Here is a 15,309-nt window from a genome sequence, read left to right as displayed (position 1 = left end):
AGCATGGTTGATATGTTCTTCGGGTATTTTTTTATTCTTTGTTGCCGCAAGAACTTTTGTCTTGTGGTACAGAAATAAATAAGAAAAGCCAATTCTGGGTAATCTACTAACAACCCTCACTTGAATGTGTCATTTTTTTTGGGACATTTTCATTTCATTTTTGACACTATAGCAAAAACGCGGCAAATGTACCTCTACCCATCATCCATCCATTATCTGCACCAGAAACCCACACAGGCGCGGGGAGAACATGCAAACTCCAAACGGGAAAGCTGCGGTAGGCTGGACTTGAACCCCGAACCTCTCCATCGTGCGGCTGCGCGTTAACTACCCAGCCACCGTGTCACTCTCTACACATCATGTAAATCCAAAACCTGAATTCTGATCTGAATCTAACTATTCACTGTATGTAAACATACCCAATATTTCACAATTCCACCACAACCTAGTGGTTCAAGTTAGATATCATACAGTCATACAATCTAATGCAATATTGGGAATTAATTTTTTTATAATTTGCTATAAATTTTGGTGTGGCAAAATCACATTAATAAAAAAATAATAATAACAATACTAAATGTTGGTATATGTGGTTGCTGAACGGTTGAGTACTTGAGTGATATCTTAGAGTCTGACATTTTGGCTGGCTCTGAACTCTTGACTGCACCGATGAGTCCACAAGATAAACCGGATTTTGCTGCTTTGTATTATATTTATTCCTCTCAATAAAATTCTATGGAAATTATCTTATAATTTCTTACTGGCACATTGCGCTTGACGAAGGCAGTAAAACAATAATAATAGTGTAATGACCCCACCCATAGAATATGGCTGACCCAGAGTCCAACAAATTCAATGATGTCATTATATATTATTGTTCTTTGCTATGCTGTGTTGTAGTAACCAGTGTTATATTTTTGGACTGAGGTACAGTATTTCCTGGTGACAGCTAATCTCAGCCGTCACACGTCATTTGAAAAGGCCTTTTTTGTCACTATTCTGAGAAGCACGTTTGAAAAATTGCCACCACTCATTCAGAGTTCTGTGATTAACACTAACAGCTGACTGAACGTTTTTATACCGAATGTGAATCCCTATTTTCACCACCTGACACGCCTTTGTTATATATTTGATTAAGCATGAGTTTTTCTTTTCTAGTTAAATTACTTTTTAAGAGTTAATTTGGAGGTCAGAAAGACACGTACGGATCGGCTGGCCCACCGCACTTAACACCTCAGGGTGCTCATTTATCACAGGACACAAATTGGCTGCGAGCTGTCGGCGCTTAGTAATTCAGAAATGAAAACACGCACTCACAAATATACACTTTGGTTGTGAGGAGGCAAGCACAGAGAGAATGTTTTGACAGCAGATCAGTGTTCGTCACAGCCATTTACACTTGCAAAGAAGATAAAATGTTGACCATTTTTTGATGTGACAAGAGGTCAAAGGTTGTTGTTGCTTGTAATGATGTATGTGGGCTGCTATGACATAAATGCAAGGTCAGAAACAGGATATGCACTCGGACGACAAACCGTCCATACATGTCACAACTGATCACCTGACCTATTTTGACACCCATGAACAGCCTCAGACATGTTAAACCTACTGGCATCATTTACAGAAAAAAGGGGCTGAGCCACTTCTGAATGTTTCTGTTTACAAGCATGTCTGACCGTTTCATGACCTTGGGGCAACTTTAGCTGCTGATAGATTGCCCACATGAGGAAACAGTAATGTGTAACTTGCTTTCTGTTCATTAGATCGACCACAATCTGAAGGTCTAAGTTTGAATCCTAACACTTGGCTCTCATTTTGACAGATTAAAATAATTGCATAGTCAAATTGATGAACGTAGGAAAATAATATTGGGTTGGTTACTTTTTATTTAGTTTGTTTGTACTGATTTAGTTAGTTGAAGGATTTAAGCCAAAGTTAACACGCTACAATTTATACCTGTGGTGTTTCTCCTATTTAAGGTGCAAAGATATCACTGTATGAGTTTTTGCTGCTTGAGAAGCCATGATCCAGGCGACTTTCAAATGCGTTTTTTTCTTTTAAACAGTGTTGCACTATTGAAAAAAAAAAAATAAAAAAAATAAAGAAGTGTTCCAGCTGAAACCACTAGCCTCTGCTCATTTATACTCTACATCCACTGTTCATGCTGGTTTTGATCACAGACATTTAAAGTAAAATCTGGGGTTGTCCTGATCCGATATTGGTATTGGTCAATTATCGAAAAAAAACAAAAAAAAAAAATTCGATTTTAAAATCTCAGAAATCGTGTTTGCATACAGGCAGTCAATTCCTGTTTTGGCTCTTGCTCCTTTCTCCCGCTGTGTCTGAATCTAGCATGCAAAAAATCAATGATCAAAACAACCATTCGAGAAAAGAAATAGATTTATCTAGCTTTCTCGCCATGGATAACTTAAAATGAAGCTGGACCTATATTCATGTTATGAATATTAACCAGAAATGAAACTAGGATTGATTTAAAAGAGAAAAAAAAACATCTAACAACAGCGTGTATATTTACAGCTGATATTGTATCAGACAAAATCAGTATCAGATATTAGTGAGCTAAAATTTGGTACAATATCGGTGAAATATCGGGGCTGAATAGATCCAGCCTGACCTGACCCAGGCCCGCGGTTATTAAATACCAACCAGAGCTTGACTTAATTTGCAGAACCGAGCCTGCAGCAAACCCAAAATTTCACATTTTATTTGTGAGGACCCGGGAGGAAGTGAAGTGATTCATGATAACAAATTTTTAACAAGAGCTAAGTTAAACAAGACTGTATAAACATTTATAACTTTTGTATTTCTGTGTCTGAACACATTGCTCGACAGTTTTCCACCATTGATGAATTTTTTCATACTACGGGATCATTTTAGGGCTTTCCATCATTTTGACAGGTTGAAAATTGGGCCATAAACCACAGCAGCATTAGAAATCCAGTGACGGACTTTTAGAAGGAGAAACAATGAAAGACACAGAAGAACAATGACGACCCATCAAATGCCTTCTTTTTATTTAGTTTAGTATCCATGTTGCTTTGGTTTACATTGATTAGGTCAGATCTTAAGATCTTACCTCTTCAGCAGACCATTTTAGAGTGGAAAAGAATACTTATTAAATGTTTTAAAATTTGATATTATTGAAAAAGTTACATTACTAAAAATGATAAAGAAAACAAAGGTTTTCAAACTGAATTTAAAGCAAATTTTCTCTGGATTAATGCCACCTTCTCTGGGAGCTTAGCGAATATGCATGCAGCATTACAACTGATTGTAGATTCACCTTGTTTGGTTTTGTTTTTGGCCTCAATGGATTGACCTACATGTGTAATTATTGAGCTGACAGAAAAGTTTTCTACTACTTTTATTATTTTTGTTCTAGAATTAAGCTATGAAACCTACGGTACCTTAACAGTACTTGGGTGCCAATGATTTTCTGAACTCTTTGGCTTGCACATAAAAACCACAAGTCAGTGTGTTTTATTGAGCAAAATAAACTGGAAATAAGTCAGATAACAGGTGAATTCTACTGGCATTATTTTTCCACACTTTACGCTCACCAGAAAAGAAATCTACGAAAGTCCAGAAAAGAAGTCAGAGGACAGTCTACATTCTGACATGAACAAGTCCTGTGAGTAAGAAATGCCAGCCAAAGAAGAGGAAGCATCACCTTCTGTCACAATGGATCAGGCCCGTCGGAGGCCTGCTGCAACAATACATGAGTGCAACTGTTTGAGTGTGCGTGTGACAGGTGTAAAGCCGAGTACGGGGAGCCCACTAGTCTGGTGTATTTTTCTCCATGACTCCATGGAGGAATTAGGCATTTGGCAAAAGCTGTGCTTGGAATCCTGGAAAAAAACAACACTGGATTCATATCACAGTGTTGTTGCGCATTGTCTCGTAGCACCAGTTTGGATGGGAATGACGTGAATATACTTTGTCAGTTTTGCATTGCTTTTATTTTTAAAGTCTATAATCAACCTATATCCATCTGTTGGGTTTTAAATAATTTCTTGGAGCAACAACAAAAAATGACAGGCATAACAATGGATTTACTGGGGAGGAAAAAAGATGCTTGGATTTTAAATTAACTCACACACTTTACCACAATGGAGCGGCAGATTTATAGAGACGTCTGGGCCAACAGTTGCCAGTAATGCATTTTCCCAGCCTCCCATCGGCTGTAGTAAATATCTGCCACATTGGCCTGGCGCCCGAGGAAGCTATTCTAAAGATGGTCGCTTACGTCAACAGAGCAATAGGGCCCCTTTAGTAACCAATGGATTGAGCCAGCTGCACTGTATACAATACACCCCAAAAGTCTGCATCGTCAAAAGTGGTTTATATATTTGTCAACGTTTCCTTCGCGTACTCAAAATTGTTTTGCTGTGCAGTTCAAAAACACTTTTAAGATAAAAAGGTTTGGGGATTGTTTTAGACCAGAGGTTTCCAACGTGGTGCCCAGGTCTATTTAACCCTACTTCCATTAATTAACCTGGTAACAACATAGTAACAAAATAGTAATAACATAACATGTTGTATATATATATATATATATATATATATATATATATATATATATATATATATATATATATATATATATATATTATATATATATATATATATATATATATATATATATATATATATATTAATCTTGCATTGTATCTATAACTTGAAGGCTTTAGAGTAGTTATTTACTTCGTATACGTTTCACACCATTTACAATTTTAGGCACGAAGATAATAAATATAACTATTATAGTGTCCGTCCATATCCTGGTAGTTGAAGCGCTCGACCCCAAAATAGCCGCCAAATTTGTTTACTTTAGTTAATTTTTAGCAAAGCTTTAGGCAGCGGGCAAACCTTTGTAAAAGCTTGCAAGCGCAGAAAGGACGTCACACAATAAAGCCCAGGAGGACACAAAGAGGGCAATGGCAGCAAATACGACATTCACAGCAACTTTGGTGTGAAGTGGAGCCCTGACTGAAGGGATTAGCTTCCGAGGGAATTCTCCTAAAATTGCATTCTTGAAAGCAGATCACTCAGCTGTGCCAAAGCCATTCCCTGTACCTGAACCTAATCGACCTCCCTTTTTACACCGACTGAAAAACAAGCACACTCCACATCATCGCCTGCTGGGAGAGGACAAAAAGGGAAACCCTTAATGATCAGCAACGTATATAGTCTGCAATGCAGACCAATTAAAGCAACAAAACCAAAACATGGTAAGCAGCGGAATTTTAAGTTAGGGGTCGAGGACAAGCTGTTTCTAGCAAAAAAACATACAATACTTGTCAGCAACATCACTTTATGCTAAATTTATGCTTCAAAACCAAGAGTCCAATTTCAATTAGGAATCAATTTAATACCTATAAGACTTTCAGAAATTCAGTACCACTCTCACCACAAAGCTGATATCATGATTAAATACCCCAAAAATTGCAACGGGGTCTCCATTAATTCACTGGCAAACATTTATGACAACAGATTAAAAGTCAGGGTGTCAAAGTTAGAGTTTAACTTTCAACCTCTAAAGCAGAGAAGGGCAACACATCAAATCAATTTGTCCTTTTGAAAATCAACAATTTGAAAATTGGCTGAACAGTAAAATTGTGGGTGGAAAGACTTGAATTTGAGTGTTGTCCCAATTGTTATTATTATTACAGTTACGGACCAATGAATCGTTGCATTTAAGCAAGTTAGGCTCAACTTATAAGTGGCAATTTTTTTGCACAATAACTGAGTGAGGTTTGTGTTAAAACTCACTCAGCAAAAACGTAAAACTACATGTAAAAGTATTTCATCGACAAGTGGAATAAAATAACATCAATTTTAAAGCGTTGAATTTTTGTTTTACATGACTTTGGGGTGGCCAATGTAAAAACATCAACGCTTTCTTAACTAATTTGGATGGGCTGGACACAACCCAATTTCAGTTGTCTATTTTATTACATAAATTATGTTGAAAGTAAGCACAGCAGATTTATTCCCAAATCCGATGTCCAAAAAATGTCCAGTGATAAGTGGGACTGATTCAAAACCATTTATTATTTTTGTATTTTTATTTTTTTTACATAAAGTAAACATATCTTTAATTAAGTAGGGTTTATTATTTAAAAGAGATGAAAATTGTAATAGGCCACAATTACTGCTAACGTTGACATTCTGCCCAGGCTTGGTACAGCGCTTTACATCATTAGATAGGATAAGAAAACACGACACCATAGTTACCAAAAGATGTGTCTACATTATACAGTAGCTAAGGAGCTGTGCCCATTTATATTTTATCTTGTAATTGTTTTTGTTAAATTGTACAAGTTGATGGCGAAAGTAACTATTGATTAATAACAGCTTATAGCAATGGCATGTGGCAATAGCTAGCGGCATTGCTAAATAGTAACAAAACTGCTAAAATGGCTTATATTTCAAAACCTGTAAGATATTGAGGAATTCTAAATATTTATTTTAAAACCCTTGAAAAAAAGCATCACTTTTTGCAATTGCAATTGAGATCACTTAAGTCCAACAGCCCTTCAGAAGCACATCTTAGAATAATCTCCGGCTTATCGGATGGACCACAAGCAGCAGTAAAGCCTGCTATGTCTGCCTCAGAAGCTCAACGCAGTCCAACAGACTCACATTTGGCACTCCTGAAATATATTCCTTTGAAAAATGGAGTGACTGCGTGATGCATGCGTGATGCATGCCGTCTCTGTATACAGCAAAATAGCCTGACTGATGGTTGCAGATTGTTGCACCATGACAAGTCAGCAAAAATAAATTTGTATTTTGATGTTGAGAATCGTGGTTCAAGGTATTCTAAAATTCTTAAAAATGTTTACATGTTTTTTGCACAAACTATATATCAATTTCATCAGTATATCCCAATTATTTTTTGATAATGAAATTTGAAGACATCATGTCTTGTCTTTTACAACCCGAGCAGTGACCTCATCAGAAGAACACCGACAGTCTTGCGAGCCAGTCACTATATTGGTCTATGTGTTCAATCGTCAAAGAGGTTACGAGGATTTAGAGCCAAGTTATGATAGTCTTTGTTGAGAATGCCTTTGCGCAGTGCCGTAGTTGGAGGGCGGGAAAACAGCCGACCATAAAACACGCAGTAAGCAGCCAGGCTAACCGACACCAACAATGAAAAGCAGCAATGGCTAGGGCAACAGACGCAAAGGAGCCCTGGAATAAATCAAGGGACACAGCAAAACCCGCGCCAACGGCAGGCAAGCCAGCGAAACAACACAATGAGCGCAAACAAAACAGTAAAGCCCCCGGCAGCCCCAAAGCTTATGGGGGGCTACCTGGACAAAATTATACCATTTAAGACACATGCGGCAGACACAAAAAAAAGCCACAATGGCCCACCTCCAAGAGGAAATAAGCGTTATACAATCGCTGTTCACTATAATCACTGTCTGTTTCAGAGCTGGCTTTACATGTTGTGTTGATCGGATTTGCAATTTTGAAAGTGTTGTATTCCTTCAATGACGTCACAACTCTGCAGCAAACAAGCCAGATGGTTCAATTTTGACTAAATTTCTCCAGTCTACAGCTGCAGGGAATATTTTGCAACAAATTTGCAAAATTATGGGGAGAAACACTACACGTTCTGGGCCTAACTAATTACAACAACCATAATAGCAGACCAAATAGGCTATTAGGTGTGACTGAACAATGACTCTATTTTTATTAATAAAAGGATTAAAAGTGAAAGTGAACCAGAATGATTCCCTATGAACAATATGAAATGGGCCCAATACTAGTCCAAACACAGCATTTTGTCTTTTGAGAATATGAGTTGTGTAGCATTATTCACATATTTTTATATAAATTTCTAAAGCGGCCATTTTGAGAATCAGTAGATTCATCACAAATAATGCCATCACAAACTTTTAATCTTCAGCTGATGACCAATCATTTTTCTTCTCTGGAAAGAAAGTAAACCCTATTGGGACGATAGCTGAAGCATTCAACAAATTCTCAAAACGGCCAGCGCCTGAAAGATGAAAACAAGTTAATTTTACTTCAAAATTAATCTCTACAAACACATTTTTCTATCAAAATGCCTTTTTTAGACTTGTGGTGGCCCATAAAACATATTGTTGTTAGGAAATCTATTGGATTAAATTGTTTTTAAGGTCAAATTAGCCCTTTAAATAGCTAATTGGTAAACACACTTTTTTAGAAAATATTGTAGTCACACGATAATCAATTAAATAATCAAAGTATTTATTCAGATATTGTCCAAAAATAAGCATTCGTCATTTTGTTCACAGTACAGTATTAAATAAGTCCCATTAAACCTTGATTTTCACCTACCACCCTTTTATAGTTGAAATACTGTTTGAGAGACCCCGTCCCCAAAAAATATATAATAGAAATACTTGCCTCTCAAATTATGGGTTTCTTTACACTCGACAGACCATCAAATATTTTTTCAAAGGATCAGCGGAAACGATTTGTTTAAAAAAAAAGGAAAAGATTATAAAAGAGAAGCACACTTTGAACCGCAGCGCACACATCAACAGCACTATTATCTTATTTATCTGCTAGCAGCCGTATAGAAAAGCCACCTGTGTTAGCCATGAAAGGAACCACAGAACTCATTCAGCTTGTTGGAGCCCACATAGTTTACAGCAATGTAAATTATACTTCAGAATGTGCATTTTCTTTTACAAAAAGCCACAAAGCAACTATTGATTTTTGTTCCAGTTATCTAACCTTGACATATTAAAAACTAATTCTAAAATAAACTACATTTTAATGAGAGGACTAATATCTCAGGCAAGGCTTTGTTTACACAACTTTTTAATCAATGAACATACGAACGTTTTAATCAAGATCTGTAGAATATGTTTAACTCGAAGCACAAAAATAGGTTTGATAATAAAATACAGGGATTACAATATATTTTGCTTCATCAAATTAATTCATACCTACAAAAAAAAATCACACAACAATTGCATCCAACTGCAGTTTGTTTTTTGAACTTTGTGATGTTTTAAAATAGCAGTAATTCACCTTGGTGTGTAACCAGATATTCATTCTTTTCTAAGGGTCTACATAATAGTGCAAAATGTACTTTTTCTCATTATTGTTATAAAAATCTGTTTTATGTATGTTCAAATCTCAAATGTGTTGTGTATGAATGTAAATTAATCAATACAAAATGTTTTACGACCATCCATTATTTGCACCGCTTATACTCAGTAGGGTCACGGGGGTACTGAAACCCATCCCAGGTATCTTCGGGAAGTGGGCAGGGGACACTCTGAACTGGTTGCCAGCCAGTTGCAGGGCACACAGACAGACAATTCACTTGCTCACTTACACCTAGGGACAATTTGGACCGGCCAATTAACCTGACATGAATGATTTTGGAATGTGGGAGGAAACTGGAGTGACCTGAAGAAACACATGCAAGCACAGGAGGAACGTGCAAACTACAAGCAGGAAAGCTGGTAGCAGTATTCAAAGCCATGACCTCAGAACTACAAAATTAGCAAATTCATCTTCCAACAACAAAAATATTTTAGATAAAATGTATGAGTTTTATTATTTTACTACCTTCTAAACACGCTTTGACTTATTGCAATGGAGAATAATTTTGGGGGTATTATTTCCATAGTTATTTATTTTTTCCAAACAGTTGAGATACAAGTCAACCAGTCAAATATTTTCTTGTAAAAAATACATTATTATTATCCCACCTAAATAAGTAATTTAAAAAGCTTTACATTGGTTAGGGGTATATCACTAAAAAGAGTTGTAAACCAATCCTTCAAAGCACCAAATGATAACAAGACGTTATTTCCTACTTCATTTATAGTTTCTAAACAAGAAGGTCCTGGAAGCTCTTACTAGTCAATTTCTAATATGTTGACGCATCATAAAGAGTAACAGTGGGTTGAGTATCTTGCTCAAAGTTATTTTCTTTTCCATTTCAGACATTTACAATATTTGCTTTTAAAGACTTCAAATTCCTAAAATACAATAATGGCAGATGAGTTTCTTTCAGGTCACTTGTGTAGTCATCTAAATTGTTTAAGGTTGTGTGACAGGTGTCTGTAGTAGCAGTTGATGCATCCTTTATAGCGCACCGCAATACCGTGTAATACTCCCGAATACAAAGGATTACCATATATTACATTCAGACGACATCAAAGGCTGCACACGCGTCCATGTAGATGTAACTGTATTAAATTTAGCTACAGTATATTATGTCATTGCTAACATTAAGTGAGGAAATATAAACGCAAAAGGCAGCTCATATGTAAGAAAAAAATGAACCATATTTATATATCCAACATCATGCTTTGGGTTCTCCTTAATTAAGATCGCAAATAAGGAATTTTTTGTCCTATTTCTAAATCTTAAAATCCCAAAGGTGTGAACAACCAGGAAAAATATGTGTGTGTCTGTGTGTGGAGTCAAACTTTGGAATAATTTACAGGATGAGCTCAAACAATGTCCAACTATCCATGTGTTTAAATTTAAATACAAAAAAGCATTACTGGCGAAATACAGGGATAAAGAGAATGGGATATGAGGGAGATTGGACTATGGATTATGACGTTGAGGGATGGGTATTGCGAAGATAGTGTATAAAATATGTGATTATAGTAATTATTATAATTATTGTTTTCCGCCCTATGCAATAAGTTTATCCACAAGATTTTGTTATATTAGACATAATAGGAAAGGAGGATTTGTAAAATGTATTTAATAGGGAAGATAAAGGGGTAGGAAAAATAAACATCTGCTTCTGACAACTCCTTTTCGAACATGTTAAGTGACATTATTTTGTTGTTGAGTCATTGTTTTTGTCCTGTTTTTATTTTAATGTTCGAAATAAAAGTTTTCATTCATTCATTTATTCATAAATGGTTATATGAGTCTGAGGTACAAAAATAACAGGCCACGAGAAACACACCACCTGAAAGTCAAAATAATAACAAAAACAATTATGGGCTACTCTTAAAGCCCCAATGTGTAACATTTGAGAACTAGATGGCACTGTTCTGTCTGGTACAAGCAAGGGCCAGTGATACATGGCACAGTGTGGCAGCAGGATGCCAGACAAACACGGCGTCGACTTAAGTGGAGATTCCGCGGTGTAAAAGAAATACACATTTCTCGACCAGTGATTTTTTTTTTAATAAAAATTAACATTGGTATGATAGCTAATTTATTTACATTTAGTATTGAAATCATTATTTGTTTTTGTTTATTGTATGAAAGTTTTTTGTACCACTAGGAAGCACTAGATATTACACACTGTCCCTTTTAGTAGAAAGGAAAGAGCAATGGGTTAAATGTATCAATTTTGATCACGCGAAATAGCCGGGAAAAAAAAACATCTAAATATTGCGAAGCAGTTCTTACCTGTCCAAGGTCAAAGGTGACATTCACCTGATTGTAGCCTAACCCCTTGGCAAGAGGGGGACTCTGCCACCAGCGCTCGGTCCCATCAATAGCATTGGTCACTGGGTGAGCTTTGCTCTGGTCAGCCGCGTTGCAGTAGTCGCAGAACTGGCCCTGTGATATGTCAAAGATTTGGTTAAGACAGTGCTTCACGATTATTTTCTGTCTACCAGCCTTCCTGTGCTGAGTTTGCATGTTCTCCCTGTGCTCGCGTCGGTTTCCTCCCACGTTCCAAAAACATGCATGTCAGGTTAATTGGCCGGTCCAAATTGTCCCTAGGCGCGAATGAGCGAGTGAGTTGTCTGTCTCTGTGTGCGCTGCGACTGGCTGGCAACCCTGTGTTCCCTGCCCACTACCCGAAGATAGCTGGGATGGGCTGCAGCACCCCCGCGACCCTACTGAGGATAAGCGATGCAGATTATGGGTGGGTGGATGGATGGAAGTCTCTCTACAATAAGGGTCACTCTAACCAAACTATTAACTGCTTTTTGGACTAGATTTAGACCGTTGACCGACTAGAAATGTCTTCTTTTTTTTTTTTTTACTAAATCCAGTTCCGAACTATGTAGCATCGTAAGACTACGTTCGTAGCCCACCGACTGGCTCTAAAAATATATCATGGGTCATTGTTATTTACAAAGAAAATTTGATTTCTATCTGGCATGATGTTTAGTGGTTCACTGAGACTATTTAAACATCGAAAAATAGTAACTTGATAAACTGTTACTATGGAATGGCATATCAAATTGGTATCCCTTTGCGCGAATCAGTAACAAAAAAGGAACGGACAAGACCTGATTCAGCCAAAAATCCAAAAGACATCTAGGTCAGAGTTGATATATAACACACACTGTAGCTTTACTATAAGCATCCTTTGCCAGCAAATTTAACTTTTGTGTAACCTTAATTAACTTTGTATTTACTTTCAAACATAAAGATTTGATTTTATGCTTATTATGCACTTCTTTACTTCAATTTGTATGTACAGTATATTCTTACCTGAAAATGTGTACGTTTTCCCCATATTTTTACAGTTTTTGATCATTTCAAATTTTGTATGCGATACATGTTTTTTTGTACGGGAAAGATTTTTTGTAATAATTTATCAAAACTTCGTTTTTTGTTAGAGCTATTTAGTTTGCCCGTTTCGGCTCAAATCCGGATCATCTCAGTCGCTGGTAGCAGATGACATCATGGTAGACGGTAAATATTGTAGCAGTATTCTGCGTAATCTGTCGTGCTGTGAGTAAATAAGTGCAGTGTTTTGTGTAAGGTTTTTCTATCTCTTAATATGGGAAGTTGTACACATTAATAATTGGAGCAGTTGTCTGAGGTGGACAGGTATGGTATATTACATTAAAATGACAACAGTAAATGCAGGCTGATAAAGGCTTTACATAACTTGAACATAAATTCATGTAGATGATAATAAACCAGGCATATCAAACATAATTGCCCAAGGGCCAGGCCTTGCCTGTTGGATTATTTAATCCAGATTGCCATCATTTTCTGAGAATATGAAAAAAACAAGCAAGTCTCGAGGTTATTTCTATCAAAAATAAACACATTCAATGCCGAACATGAACACCTCCCACCCACATTTATTTGTTTGTGAATAAATGTGTTGTGTTTAGAAAAGATCACTTTACATCTGTGATAACGTATAAAACTAACAAACAAACCAAAAATTTGACTTTGACATTCTTTTATTGTCCCAGCACGCTGCAGAACAAAGACGTTTGGATCTGGCAGTAGAACCTAAGAGCCAAACTGAGTTTGACATTCCTTTCATAAACCCAAATTCATGGATTCTTAGGGGGAAACTATCGGGATACACATGATCCAATGTGACACAAAACGAAGAATTTGACCTATTGTTCTTCTGTACAGTGAATTCAAATGCTGACATTGTGTAAGTTTCTTTGTGGTGCCACTATAATTCCTCAAGTGATGGAGAGCCCTTACACTTCTTCTGCTGAAGGCTATTTCCTTCGCATACAATGGAGTGCAATTCCAAGGGTTTCTGGCAGTTATGGAGCAACAGGAAACGTTCAGAGTGGCGTCCCTGTTACTACAGTTAATTGTGGTGGTCCAATTTTTGCACGCGTAATCTCACCTGAATAGTTTGCCCAAAAAATCCAGTGGTTGGTCCCCCGGAAAGTTTACAGTACAAATCAGTCCTCGGCGTGCCGTATTCATCCTTCCCGCAGGTCGCCGATGAGGAAATTCTCGCTCCTTTCGCCAGGTTGAAATACGGAGGGCTCAAACTAAAGCCGGTTAGTCCATTGAACGCTTCTTGGGCACGCGAGCACCTGCAAAAGATGGCCGAGATCAAAACAGCAAGGAGGGGAACTCCATTCACCTCTCCACCCATGATCCAGACTAAAGTCCTGATTGCAGGTTTGGTCATCTGCAGGGCGCAGAGCAGCGCCGCGTTCTTGTTGGTTGCGCCATTTGCACGCGATACTGTCTTTCTGTGCAGAGCACTATCGCAAAGTCCTGCCTTTTGTGCGCCAGGGCGAGGAGGAAATGCCCCGGGGACGTAAGTTTTATTGTAAACGTTTTCTGTTGTCATTTGGAGGCGTTCCGCTCGCTGTCGCTCTCAGGTGTCGCACGCTGTGTGGTCCTCTTGTCACCATATGGCAATCTTGGCAGATACTTTGTACTTGAAACATACAATTAAAAGTAATGATCAAACTTCTCATCTCATCTCATCTCATTAGCCGTACTGCTTATCCTCATTAGGGTCGCAGGGGGGCTGGAGCCCATCCCAGCCATCTCCGGGCAGTAGGCAGAGGACACCCTCAACTGGATGCCAGCCAATCGCAGGGCACACAGGGACAGACAGACAACTCATTCGCTCATTCACACCTAGGGACAATTTGGACCGGCCAATTCACCTGAAATCCATGTTTTTGGAACGTGGGAGGAAACCGGAGTGCCCGGAGGAAACCCACGCAAGTATGGGGAACACATACAAACTCCGCACAGGAAGTCTAGAGCTGGATTTGAACCCACGCAGGAGGTTCCCATGACATGAACTGTGCCGCACAAGCGCTAACCACTGCCCCGCCGTGCTCCAACTTATTGATTAAAAATATTGATGGAATAATGGTTAAATAAATAAACTTGGTATGGTAATAAACATTACTACAAGAGATTTCATACTGTTAAAGTGTAACTTATTTGTTTTCTAATTTTCCTTTGAAAAGTTCTGTTTTTTTGTTGTTTGGAAGAGTTGTGGGCACTTAAAAGCTTCCAATTCAACCTACTCCCTGTGGGCGCATATTTAGGTACTGTATTGGACAGCTGTTTTTTGTCAAAATAATTTATCGTTTTCTTTTGTTAATTAATGATTTATGTTGGGTTTTTTTGTGTGCTGTGCCTAAATGAAAAGCCACAAACATACAAAATAGAAAAACGGAGTGTACCCTTTTAAAGATGTAGGTCATTATTTGAGGTATTCTTTAAAAAGTGGAATTGTATTAAATCAAATACAAAAATTTCGTACAGCTCCTCGAATACTCCCTTTTGTACATCTGAGCAGAACACTACCCTAATTTGGGACCTGTCCAGAGGTAATGACTGGTGTATAAATGAACGTGAGTATGTGTAGAACCAGATAACAATATGATAATGTAAAAATATATATTACATTAAATCAATGATAATAATAATAATAATAATATAAGAACAATATGAAGGACTCCTCTTACCCTGGTCAACATTTCTTTGGCCGGCTGCTGCTAAAGGTCCCTTATAGGGACAGTGTGTATGGTATTAATAGTGCCTCATAGAGGGAGAAAGAAATATTCAAACAATAAGCAAAACAAAAAAGTTAAC

General features: G+C 37.5%; 1 protein-coding gene across 1 annotated transcript in view; it reads right to left on the bottom strand.

The window, feature by feature from the left end:
- The window catches only part of LOC148374574 (laminin subunit alpha-3-like), a 107,768-nt gene extending 93,766 nt beyond the window's left edge, over positions 1-14,002 (bottom strand). Inside the window, exons 1-2 of the mRNA XM_088338082.1 lie at positions 13,583-14,002; positions 11,428-11,580 (exon numbers count right to left, since the gene is read on the bottom strand). Coding sequence (XP_088194208.1) covers positions 11,428-11,580; positions 13,583-13,876 — 447 coding nt within the window. The 5' untranslated portion in view covers positions 13,877-14,002. The remainder of the gene's footprint in view (positions 1-11,427; positions 11,581-13,582) is intronic.
- Between the last annotated feature and the right edge of the window lie 1,307 nt (positions 14,003-15,309).

This window comes from Urocampus carinirostris, chromosome 1 (genome assembly GCF_059441175.1).
Source record: "Urocampus carinirostris isolate Australia breed hairy pipefish chromosome 1, RoL_Ucar_1.0, whole genome shotgun sequence".
NCBI classification, from domain to species: Eukaryota; Metazoa; Chordata; class Actinopteri; order Syngnathiformes; family Syngnathidae; genus Urocampus; species Urocampus carinirostris.
This window is presented reverse-complemented; position numbering and strand designations above follow the sequence as displayed.